The sequence below is a fragment of the Brassica napus genome, chromosome C9, assembly GCF_020379485.1.
Source record: "Brassica napus cultivar Da-Ae chromosome C9, Da-Ae, whole genome shotgun sequence".
Classification (NCBI taxonomy): Eukaryota; Viridiplantae; Streptophyta; class Magnoliopsida; order Brassicales; family Brassicaceae; genus Brassica; species Brassica napus.
Window position 1 is genome coordinate 22,598,099 of NC_063452.1, and position 12,405 is coordinate 22,610,503.

Genomic DNA, 12,405 nt, shown 5'->3' on the forward strand with positions numbered 1-12,405 from the left:
TGATTTTCTTTGTAGGACTATCCTTAAATGCAAGATGTTGCAGCTGAGTACTTTCGAGATATTGATTCCCAGGTTATTGGTAATAATAACGTGGGTTTTCCAGCGAGTACGTTGCATACCAATGTAGACCAGAACATGGATGAATCTTTGCAAATTGATTATTGGAGATACTCAAACTTCCCCTAGATGGACTAATATTGAAGTCACTTTTGTAAGACAAAAACGCCTTTTAACGTTTGAGTCTTCAAACCTTTAGCATTGGTCTATATGGTATGGTTAATTAGTTGTTCTATTATTCTTTCATTTTATTACTTTTATTTTTATGGTTTTGTTATATTAATCTCTTATATACTAAAGGAAAAGTATTGTAATAAATACGTTCACACTAAACTGGACACATGTCACGTGTAGAAACATTGTAATAAATGTGTTCACACTAAAATGGATACATGTCACATGCAGAGAGCTTTTCAGACAAACTCTACATAAATATGTTCACACTATGTACTTTACGTTTTTTAATATAAAACTCACATGCATGGTTCTTCTTCTTTACGTTATTTTTACTGTTTACGAATAGAGCTGGACAAATTATTCATAAATTTTGATTTGATTTGTTATCCGTTTTGATTCGAACGGAAAAATCCGGATATCTGTTACTCTACAAAGCAAATCAAATACTAAAATGCAATATTCGTAAAAAAAAATAGAAGCAAATCACAAATATCAATATTTATAGGAACGGATATCCAATTTGATCTGTTATATGCATATATATATATATATATATACATATATTTAAAGAATTATATATAAGTTATATATTATAGTTTATATAAATTTTATGATATTTTTGTTTTTAAATAATTTCATTTTAAAATTTTTATTTTTCATGTATTATTTTGAAAAAATGTCATTTAATATTAGTTAACAGTATCTTTATATATTTATCAACCATCTTTATATACTTTTACGTACACATACATGTGCACATTGACGTGAGCACCTTTTAACTAAATATTTACCACAACTGAAATATCTAATTTTTTTTAAAGTTAAAAAATTCTTTTTATTAATGCTTCTTTCACTATCAACCAAATTGTAGTAAAATGATTTGTCTTAATAATTTTTTTTTTTAACTGTTATCCGTTTAGGAACTATAATATAAAACTATTGGTTCGACATCACGACTATCTAAGATTCATAACATGAAAACAAACAAATAATAGTACTTTTTGATTATCACATAAAAAAAACATCAAACATTTTAACCAAACAAACCAAATAAATACTGATTTAAAATGATAGTTATATTTTAGGAGATTAAAAACCGAAAAATAACCTAAAACCGAACCGATATCCAGATTAAACAGATTAATATCTCCTTATTAAAAAATAACGAAACTAATAATCATATTCCGCGCAACGCGCGGGTTATTACCTGATGTTTATTGTTACGTATCTGATGCTGTATTTTGTTTTCTCTATGGACTTTATTCAGTAGGAATATGTGTTATTTTTTTTTATTTTTTTTTTGATAATCCAGGGTTCCCCACTTACGTGGGTCATTCCCTGGGCCTGGTTAGACAACGGTCCACTTCACCCGGGAGGGCTATACCTGGGCTGGAGACAAGGCTCAACACCCAATACTGCATTTGATGACAAGATGGGCAGTTCTCCTCCGCATGGCGTCGAACCGGGAGCATGACAATTGGCCCCCAAGGTCCTTACCAAACGAGCTACCACATCCCGTCAGGGATATGTGTTATTGCCATCCTTAATTATATATATGTAACGATCTCTCTTTTCTACAAAAATGATTAAATGAACCACCCTATCTAAAGATCATTTTTTCTTGACGTCACTAATCTTAAAACAAAACATTTTGTGCAAGTGATAAGTTGATAGCTATGATTCTACGTAGAAATCATTTTTTTAGAAAAAGGAATGATAGGGGACCATATATTGTATATAACATTTATAATGTGATTTAATCTAAAGTAGACTTTGACCCGTGCATAAGCATGGATGACTCTAAAAGGATGATTAACTACAGTCTTTTAGTCGGGGTTCTTAATTCATGATTTGACATTTTTTTTTTTTTTTTACATTTTTCGATTAAGAGATGGCTTTTATATATCTTATTTAAGAGACAGCTCTTATATCTCTTATTTAAGAGACGACTCTTAGTTTTTCTTAGTTTAAATCTAAGAAAAACTAAGAATTGTCTCCTAACCGAAACTAAGAATCTCAGTTAAGAGATTGGGTTAATCATGGTATTAGGCTCTAAAGATTGATTTTTTTTCCAAAACTTTCTTTTCAAACTTGTTACACCTTAACGCCTTCTATCAAAAATAAAGCTTATTGCACCTCATCAATGGTTTATCTTTTTTTTTTGAACTGTCATCAATGGTTTATTACGCTCTGTATGCCTCATAAAGCTGACGTGCAATCCATCCTGCAAACACCAAACCCGATTCACATTTTCTCCAACATAATCAACACATCATTAAACTATGTACGGCCTTGCTATTTCATTACCTTACATACAAACATGCGGTTTAAATGACATTTTAAAATACAAACATCTGTAATGGACGTCAAAATTTTCTAAAGTACGCGCGGCTCTTTGGTTCAGTACATGGTCAAAGGCACTGAGAAGCTTCCTGCTAAGGTAACATAACATAATATCCCTAATGGTATCTCAAGATTATTGATTCTTACCGGAGAAATTGAAACTTGATGAATAGGTTCGTAGGTTCCAGAGTCCTAATGAACATCCTTTCTTTCCAGACTATTTGCCAGAGCCTATGTTGCCAGCTCTGCAGTGCCCAAAGGTGCTTACGTGAATTTAAGATTGAGGCTTTAGTGGACTTTTCATGGGTTATTACGTCTTATTAATGTGATTTCTGTATAAACTCTTCTTATTCGAGCTGTGTTTTGAAGTTTTATACTACATGATAAGGGATTCAGTTTTGTATCTTATCAAGTAGGTTTGCATTTTGCTGCTGATTCTTTTTTTTTATATCAACATAAACAATAAGATATGGAACATGTAGTTTAGAAATTAATGACGTCCATTACAAAATGATGTTTGTATTTTATAATTTAGAGATTAAGATATTGAGCTGTCTACGTTTTAACCAAACATGGATACAAACTTTCAGATCATGTGTCCATATATCCATATCATACTTATCCCAAAATATATTCTTCTCAATTCCTAAATCAAAATATAGTTTCTCTAGCTAGAACATGATGGGATCAACAGTAAATCAAAAATGGAGGAAGAAACAAACATAGACCATCTCCAATTGGTTAGAACTCATCATGGATTCTAATGATTAAATTAATTGTAAATTTTGTAATTTGTGAAGTTTAGAACTCCTTGTAATTTATCATGTCCAATGGTAGAACTTTTTTGAAGTTTTTAAGAGAGAAAGAGACAACAAAGAAAGAGAAAGGCAATGGAGAAAAAGATATACACACAAAATGAGCCAATAAGAAAATGACACTTTAGAGGTTATTACCAATTCTAAAAACTTTATTTTAATAACATGTGCTTAGCCTTTTATTTCTTTTTGATTTATGTTTTGAACTTTTTTTTAAAGAACTACTCCTTAACACCATCCATTGGAGGTGCTCTTAGCATTGGCGATATTGAAGAGGTGAAGTGAATCATCCTCACTGGATTCTCTCCATGCACATCCAAAATTGAAACTCCATGATTAATAATTTCAAAAACTGGATTTACGCAACGTTAAAGAGATTAATATGAAATCAAAAGAGGATAATAAGAAGAATAGTTCGTATGAAATCAGAGAAGACTGCTCTGATGACAATCATGCGTACCAGTCGGTCGTCTTGAAGCACAAGAAAATCCAAGAGCTAGAGGCGAACTACCAAGAGAGAACGAATACCATAGGAACGGTGTTAATTTGAGTACCTAGCTAATTGTTTATAGATACAAAAAATATTCATTATGGAATACATTTTATTATTAGGAAAATAAACTATATACTCGTTTGAAGTCACGATTTCTGGAAATGGTCCCAAACTAAAAAAATCACACATTAAAAAATGTTGTGATTTTACAATGTGATTTTTAATAACATATTAATAATATACACAAAGAAGAAATAACAACTTGGGTCCATAGCTCAGTGGTAGAGCAATTTACTGCAGATCAATAGGTTACTGGTTCGAACCCCGGTTGGGCCCTAACTCTTTTGTTGTTTTATTTCGAAATTTTGCTTTTAGTTATAAAAATGTTCTTTCTATAAATTAACCCTCGCAAATTACCAGCTATACACAAAATTCCGGTTCCTTACTTTTCTAATCTTTGTATTTACGTAACTGTAAGTTTCAAATAAAGTTTATAACTTCCTTGTTTAATCCTTTTAGTCCTTTTTAATACATAATATATAATTAACACTACAACAAATATTATACAAAGATTATATTATAGCCAACAAATACTTGTACAACAATAAAATCAAAATTTGTTAACAACATTTTAATTTTTCGTGCATTTTTTTAAGTGCTAATTTATTTAAATTTAATGATTTAGTTTTACGTTTTTATTTATATGCAATGTTTTACTATAATATAATATCTTCTTTATTAATTTTGTTTTATAAAACTTTTGTTAGATATTTTATAGTTATTGTAAAAGACTTATGTTTTTAGTTAAGTATTGTTAAACATAAGAATTATTATGTAAAATATAAAAGTTTTAAGATTTATATATATAAAGTTGGTTTTTTCCCCTTTCTGACAAGTGGCAGGGGTTTTTGCGATACGTATCATCCGTGTATTTCTTTTACATTTTAGGACCTTTTTTTTTTAGATTATTGCAATTTGGCCAAATACTTACTAATCATGGACTACCTAATTCATTTCGCACTAACTATTATCGTATGAAGTTTGATAATCTATTTTATTGTTAACTAAAATTCAAGATGAATAAAGAAATAAATAAAATAATAAAAATATATTTTACATATTTAATTTATTCACAACTAAACATAACATAAATTTTTTTATTTTATTATTTTTTACCATTTTCTATTATTTAATTTACAAATTATATATTTATTTAATTATTAAAAATATAAAATGACCAAACTAATAAGAAGAAATTAGAGTGCAATACATAATCTATACATAAACTTCCACAGTCAGAGAGAAAAAGTAAAATATCATATTAACACTAACTCAATAAATATTTAGAGCTGAAAAAAGATCAACAAAGAAGACTAGCCTATCTCATCTTACCATAAAGTGTCTTCACTGGAACAAGAAGATTTCAGAAAAAGGTAAAAAAATAAAATATGAGATAAAACAATCCTCAAAACACAAAGGATCGAGATCAAGCACCATCGCAAAAAAACCAAAAAAGCGGACCAAAGAAAGAATAATCATCGGAAGAACAAAGTCACCATAAAACAAAAAGACGCATGTCTAAAGCACCGAAAATACAACCACCAGCTAAGAGATAAGAAACACCTCACAAACTAAACAAGCACATACAAGGAACTCATGCCAGCGAAGAACCAAAAAACTCTGAATAGAAGAAATCAAAGCTCCAAAAGACTAACTCCGCACACCTACACCAAAGGATGCATGAGAAGAAGATAAACAACCTGGATGGGAGAGAATGGAAGCCAACCACCGAGAAACCAAAGCTGAAGCTTGAGACCATAAACAACCTTCCAAGTGTACAAAGCATACACAGAGAAAAACACTATCTAAACCTGGAGTAGCAAATATGGTGAAAGGGAGAGCCACAAGAGACGTGATCAGCGATGAAAGGTACAACGAGATGAGAGACCAAAGAGATAAAAAGAGACAAAATGAAATCAACAAACCGTAGAGCCATCCTCGAACTATGAAAAAAATCATAGAAGTTAGATCACCAAAAACCCGAGCTTGAAAACTAAGACGAGCAGAGACTATTGACGGCAAACCAGTGACGAGGAAAACAACATCAATGACAACTAAACTCTGACCCAACCCAACGAAATGTAGTTTCTAACTTTAGCTTAAACCTAAGAAAAAAGAAGACCAATATTGACCGAAATAACATACAACGCCGTAAAAAACAACCCCACAACATGGAACTGATATGCATGATCTATAACAAATATCAGATAATCTCACAGAAAAAAAAGGTGAGGAAAAATGAGAGCACATAGGTGAGTCTTTTCCCAGTGATGGTGAGAAGCATTGCACACCGGAGAGGTAAACAAAATACACAGATGGTGATGGTTCAAGGTCAAAAGATGGAGGAGAGTGCAAAACACACCTAAAAAGAGTAATGTTCAAAAATGTGAAATATTAAAATACAATTTTGACATCGTTAATCTTAGAATCAACAAATGCCTAAAAGACAAAGCTATTGAAATTCAATATGTTTTACATCATAAACTCACTTCATCACTAACAACTAGTATTATACATTATTAAAAAGACAAACACATAGTATATTAACTTATTACTTACTACTACATAACATAATAAAACATGTTCTTCACAAATAAATACTGACCACATAATCACATCATCAGAAAATCATATTTAAGAACAATAAAATAATATTCCGCGTGAAGCGCGAACAACCCCCTAATTTAATATAAAGGTTTGTTTTTGGAGAAAAACACCTTCAAACTTTTTGTTTTTGAAGTTTTGCCAAACTTTAAAATGAGGGAGGTTTTGGAAATGCTCTTAGAGTTATGATGTTACAAAAATTAATCAACACTTCATCACACTTGTTTTATATCATTGATTTAATTTCTTATAATTTGAAAATTTTAATAACATAACTAAGAGAGATTAACATGTTGACATACTTTGGGCTTGGGTCTTTGCACTTTGACATACTTATTGATTGGAGTGTACTTTGGAGTTGCTTTTTCGATTTATTAGGACAAAATTGCCCTTTACTAGCTAAAAATGTTTGTGACTAAAAACACACCAGTTTCGTTTGTTTGGAAACTCTAGTTACATCTTATATTTTTGTCATTAATGTGTGACAGCTTTATCGAGTTCTGGGCTTCAAACAAGACCGTTAGATTGTTTTATTTTAAGATCAATCTGATGGCTGGTGTATAACAAAGAACAAGTAGCATGAAAAGGGAAGGGACATCAACATCCATTAAATGTTTGGCCCTTTTGTGGTCAGATAAACCTCTGTGTTGTAGATAACCTTTTATGAAATGACTTGTTTATGTGAAGGAGTATCATGGTTGGAGGAATCTTGGTCAGAGATAGAGTTGTGGTCGGTGATTAGTAGGTCAGCTGTGGAGGTTCTGTGTTCAGGTTTTGTAGTGAGTAAAGTGGTTTTGTGGTCAGGGAACACATGGCTATGATTTGGAGTGGTTAAAGTGGTTATATGGTCAGAGGAGGTATGATCGGGGCAGCATCAAGTAGGTCAGAGGTGGAGGTATGGACATCGATATAGTTGTGGTCAGTGATCTATGGGTTAGAGATTGAGGTTTTGTGGTCACGGTTTGGAGTGGGTGAAGTGGTTATGTGCCCAGGGGATATGTGGCCAGGAGCAGCAGATACGGAGATAAAAACGGTTAGATTTAAGGTTCATAACATTAGAAGAAAAATAGAAAAGTTAGAGAAAGTAGAAATTTTCCATCGTTATAGATCGGAGCAAAGTGGCGGTGTCTCTGGGAAATTGAAAATCATGAACATAGTCGAAGGATAGTGGTGATCCAAGTAGAAGGGATGAGAAGACTTGTATTTCCGTTTGGAATCGAGGCCGTAATAGCCGGTGAATCGCTGATTTAGTTTTAGATTTAGTTGAAAGTAAAATAATTGAAAAACTGTGGATAGGAATTTCTAGTTAACTTTAAGTTTAGTTGAGAAGAGATATTATTGTCAATCCATAGAGGAGAAGTACACCTTATGTTGAAAGTATGTCAACATGTTAAAAGGTTTCCTGAAGATACGTCAAAGAGTAATTTTTTCCATAACTAAACTGTAATATAATTTTTCGGACAAATTTATATTTTTTTGTCATGGGAGGAAAAGCAATTAAGATAGTACAGACACAAATGAGGACGGCCCATTTATATTCTCGAGGCCCATTTCGAAACGACGAATAGTCGAATGCTTTTTCGTATTTCACCTGTTCAATGTCGTCGTCTTTCTCATTTCTCATTTCTCATTTCTCATTTCTCATTCTTCCTCCGATACCGAGATCTCGTTAACAAAAAAATAATCTCAAATCTCCAGAAATCAGCTCGTGTGTATATTACAGAAGCCTGTTCGATCCGTGCTTAAGAATCGCTAGGATCGAAGATGCCGGTGGCAGCTTCCGCCATCTACTTTCTCAATCTCCGTGGCGATGTACTCATCAATCGCACCTACCGAGACGACGTCGGGTGAGACACCTTCTCCTTTCCTTTCCCACCATGGATCTCTCTCTGCACCGCTTGTGGGATTCGAGCTCTTGTCTAATATTTTTTTGATTTGATTAATTAGGGGAAACATGGTGGACGCGTTTCGAACGCACATAATGCAAACCAAGGAGCTAGGGAACTGTCCAGTGCGTCAGATTGGTGGCTGCTCCTTCGTCTATATGCGAATCAGCAATGTCTACATCGTCATTGTTGTCAGCAGCAATGCTAATGTTGCTTGTGGCTTCAAATTCGTTGTTGAGGTAAAGATTGATTCTTAGCGTTAGATGCTTGGTTTAGTTAATAATGTTGATTCACGTACTACAGGCTGTTGCTTTGTTCAAATCATACTTTGGCGGCGCTTTTGATGAAGACGCTATTAAGAATAACTTTGTCCTCATTTATGAATTGTTGGACGGTTAGTACGCACGCATATATGATTCTTTCATGGTTAAGCTGTTTTCTACAAGTAGTATCTTTGTACTATTTCGTGTGGAATTTGCAGAGATTATGGACTTTGGCTATCCACAGAATCTCTCCCCTGAAATTTTGAAGCTTTATATCACTCAGGAAGGTGTGCGTTCACCGTTTTCTTCAAAGGTAAAGGATTGAACTTCTGTTTGGTGTACGGTGCTTGCTAGTGAAGTAGGTTTTTCAGTGATAAGTTTCTTTTTTTTTTTGTGTAAAAATGGAAACAGCCGAAGGATAAGCCTGTTCCGAACGCAACGCTGCAAGTTACAGGTGCTGTTGGCTGGCGAAGAGAGGGTCTTTCTTATAAAAAGAACGAGGTCAGAGTTGTGTTTCTTTCTTTCTGTGTGTATTGCGTTTGCTAGATTGTGCTGTGCCTAAGTGTTGACATTATGCATTGTCCACTACTGCAGGTGTTTCTGGATATTGTGGAAAGCGTAAACCTTCTTATGTCCTCTAAAGGTAAGTCGTTCCCTTTGTAAAACCTTTCTTTGTTCCTTGTTTTCTTTGTATAATTGTTTTTTGCATATTATGGAAACTGTTAGGCAATGTTCTTCGGTGTGATGTGACTGGGAAAGTTTTAATGAAATGTTTCCTTTCGGGGATGCCTGATTTGAAGTTGGGGTTGAATGATAAAATTGGTCTTGAGAAAGAATCCGAAATGAAATCTCGTCCGGCTAAGAGGTAGCCTTTGTTTAAACAGTGATCCACACTAGCTAGTAGCACTTTCCATGGTTCTCACCTAGCTCACTCTTTGTGTACAGTGGTAAAACCATTGAGCTTGATGATGTCACTTTTCACCAGTGTGTGAACCTGACAAGATTCAATTCCGAGAAGACCGTTAGCTTTGTACCACCGGATGGTGAATTTGAACTGATGAAGTAAGTTTTGGGAATGTTTACTGTTGCATATTGTTCCTGATACTTAAAGTTTACTGAGTTGATGGTGTCCTCAGGTATCGAATAACAGAGGGTGTGAATCTGCCTTTCCGTGTATTGCCAACGATTAAAGAACTTGGTCGCACACGCATGGAAGTAAATGTGAAGGTACATACATAGCTTTCCTTCTCAAAGGTTAACCAAAAAAGCGGATTGATCTTTGCGCTCTTACAATCCACTCCCATATTTCGTCTTTTCAGGTTAAAAGTGTGTTTGGTGCTAAAATGTTTGCGCTTGGAGTCGTTGTCAAAATCCCAGTGCCAAAACAAACAGCAAAGACGAACTTCCAAGTGACTTCTGGTCGCGCTAAATACAACCCATCAATCGATTGCTTGGTTTGGAAGTAAGTTTTATTTCCTTTTAATAATTATTGCATATTTATAGTTATAGTACGTGGTATTGTATCAATCATTTTTTTTTTTCTTTTGAATGAATGAATGTTAAATTTTTATTCATCATATTTATAGTTTTATTCAATCATTTACCTTCTCTCTTTTACTCTTTAGGATAAGAAAATTTCCAGGACAAACAGAGTCCACGCTAAGTGCAGAGATTGAGTTGATCTCAACAATGGGAGAGAAGAAATCTTGGACAAGGCCACCAATCCAAATGGAGTTTCAGGTCAATCTTTTCTTCTGTTGTTGGCATTGTTGAATAGAACCAGGTTTGTTTGAGGTGAATGTTAATTAACCGTCTCAGCTTCGTTCTCTTTACAGGTGCCAATGTTCACAGCCTCTGGTCTGCGAGTTCGTTTCCTCAAGGTACGCTTTGATTTCTATGTTTTTGTAGAGACCAAGAATGTGATTAGCTAAGTTTTGGAATCTTTAACCCATATCCAGTTCAATTTTTTTTTTTTTTAGTGTTATTTTGGCTTGCTTCATTTGCTTCATTGTTACCCTGGACTTGAATGATTTATAGGTGTGGGAGAAGAGCGGTTACAACACGGTCGAGTGGGTTCGATACATAACAAAAGCTGGATCTTATGAGATCAGATGCTGAACTTAAAAATGACAGACTTGAGAGGCTCGTTGGCTTCTAGCTTTTGTTCCTTATTGAAAAGAAGAGTTAGATATCGTTTATATCTCGTTGCTTGGCCATAAGAGGTATCTTGTGTTCATATGATTTCTTACGTCTTTGGTTTTGAATTAGTTTTCTCTTATCTGTTTGTGAAATTAATTTGCTGTAGTTGAGCGTGATCGTATTTGTGAAAGAAATATTAATCGGTCCTAATATATTAAATAAATTCTATGATGTGTAACCAAAATGAATTTCGTAATTAATATTTAAATGTTACACTGAAATTGAAAAATTTATTGGCTACATTACGTTCTTTTATCCATCTCGAAGATCCGCTCGTTTGTGACTAGAAGCTTTTTGGATATTTTACGTGTTAGAAGCGTATTATATGATAAATTGTTTTAGAACTTTTAAATAACTACATAACAAGATGGAGAATGGACTTCCAATTAAACATGTGAAAGAGATAGGCATCAATGTAGACCTTTTGAAGGCAAGTACGACATCACAATAAACCTGCACCACTAGTTGCCTCATTGGGATGTGGTGATCCATCAAATTGACAACGAGCTTGAGCCATGCCCAATATAATCCTCTATGTAGAAGCAATTTTTACTCTTTCATCCTTCATTCGTTTATTTCATTTAACAAGAATTATCATAATTAAGGGTATCATGATTATCTACTATTGAATTTTATTTTTTGCTTGAGCTTAAAATTCATGGTTAGAGACATCATTGCAAATGCTAGCTAGAGCTAGGTGGATTTTATATCGATATGACAGAAAAATCTGCGCAGAAGGCTATGAGCAGTGCCACCAATACAGACTTCTATGTAATAATGTAAATAGAAGCTGAAGTTTCTCGAACTTGCAATAACCAACCTGCGGAGCCACTAGTGTTGGGAGGAAACTATATGAACTTCTTCGCACAATATATTTTAAATATATAAAACATAAAATTCACTATAAAACAAAAATGTCAAAAGATCTCTCTCTTTTAAATGAAAACTATTTTCTATTATCTTTTTCTCTTCTTTTCATTATTCATTTTTATTGCTAACAGAGATGTTTTAACATTGTGTGGACATCTACCTGCTTTTTCTGCAACAACAAAAGATTACTGAATATTATCACAAAATGTCGTAATTTTTCCTATAAAAAGCTAGGCCTGAAGCTAATGTTTTGGCTAATGATCTGGTCAAGCTAATATTAAATCACAAAAGTATGTAATCAAATGGATCATGTAACTTTTAGTAGTAATAAATCTGTGGAGGATAAAATATATATATACTATCAAATTTAATAAGATATATTTACATTTTCATAATTTATGTAAATATTAAATTCATACTAGAAATGATTACCACAAATATTTGTTGCTATATTATGGATGATAATAGAAACAAACGAAGACCTAATAAAATATTTTCTTGCATGATTTAAGTAGAATATCCAACCAAAATATTAGATTAAAGTTAACAGGATCCTTAATAATATCTAATATATTAAATTTAAAATAAACACAAAATAAAATATCCTGAAAACCCTATATAAACTTTGTTTTCTATTA

At 33.1% G+C, this 12,405-nt stretch overlaps 1 protein-coding gene and 1 non-coding gene across 2 annotated transcripts; both read left to right on the top strand.

The window, feature by feature from the left end:
* Positions 1–4,149: 4,149 nt before the first annotated feature.
* TRNAC-GCA lies at positions 4,150–4,222 on the top strand. The gene has a single exon. It is a non-coding gene; the product is annotated as a tRNA-Cys (tRNA).
* A 3,922-nt stretch (positions 4,223–8,144) lies between these two features.
* On the top strand, positions 8,145–11,068 carry LOC106416483 (AP-2 complex subunit mu-like). The gene is made up of 13 exons (XM_048768461.1): positions 8,145–8,396; positions 8,497–8,674; positions 8,739–8,829; positions 8,917–9,011; positions 9,110–9,199; positions 9,293–9,341; positions 9,425–9,563; positions 9,644–9,760; positions 9,835–9,925; positions 10,018–10,160; positions 10,324–10,438; positions 10,534–10,578; positions 10,736–11,068. The coding sequence occupies exons 1-13, from the start codon at positions 8,314–8,316 to the stop codon at positions 10,814–10,816; spliced, it is 1,317 nt and encodes a 438-aa protein (XP_048624418.1). The 5' UTR covers positions 8,145–8,313; the 3' UTR covers positions 10,817–11,068.
* Positions 11,069–12,405: the final 1,337 nt, after the last annotated feature.

What these genes read in the sequence shown, in the direction of transcription:
- LOC106416483 (XM_048768461.1), top strand. Translation starts at nt 8,314, where the DNA reads ATGCCGGTGGCAGCTTCCGCCATCTACTTTCTCAATCTCCGTGGCGAT. An exon ending in TTTCTTATAAAAAGAACGAG is followed by an intron (nt 9,200 to 9,292) that starts GTCAGAGTTGTG and finishes CCACTACTGCAG; the next exon opens with GTGTTTCTGGATATTGTGGA. An exon ending in ATCGATTGCTTGGTTTGGAA is followed by an intron (nt 10,161 to 10,323) that starts GTAAGTTTTATT and finishes TTTACTCTTTAG; the next exon opens with GATAAGAAAATTTCCAGGAC.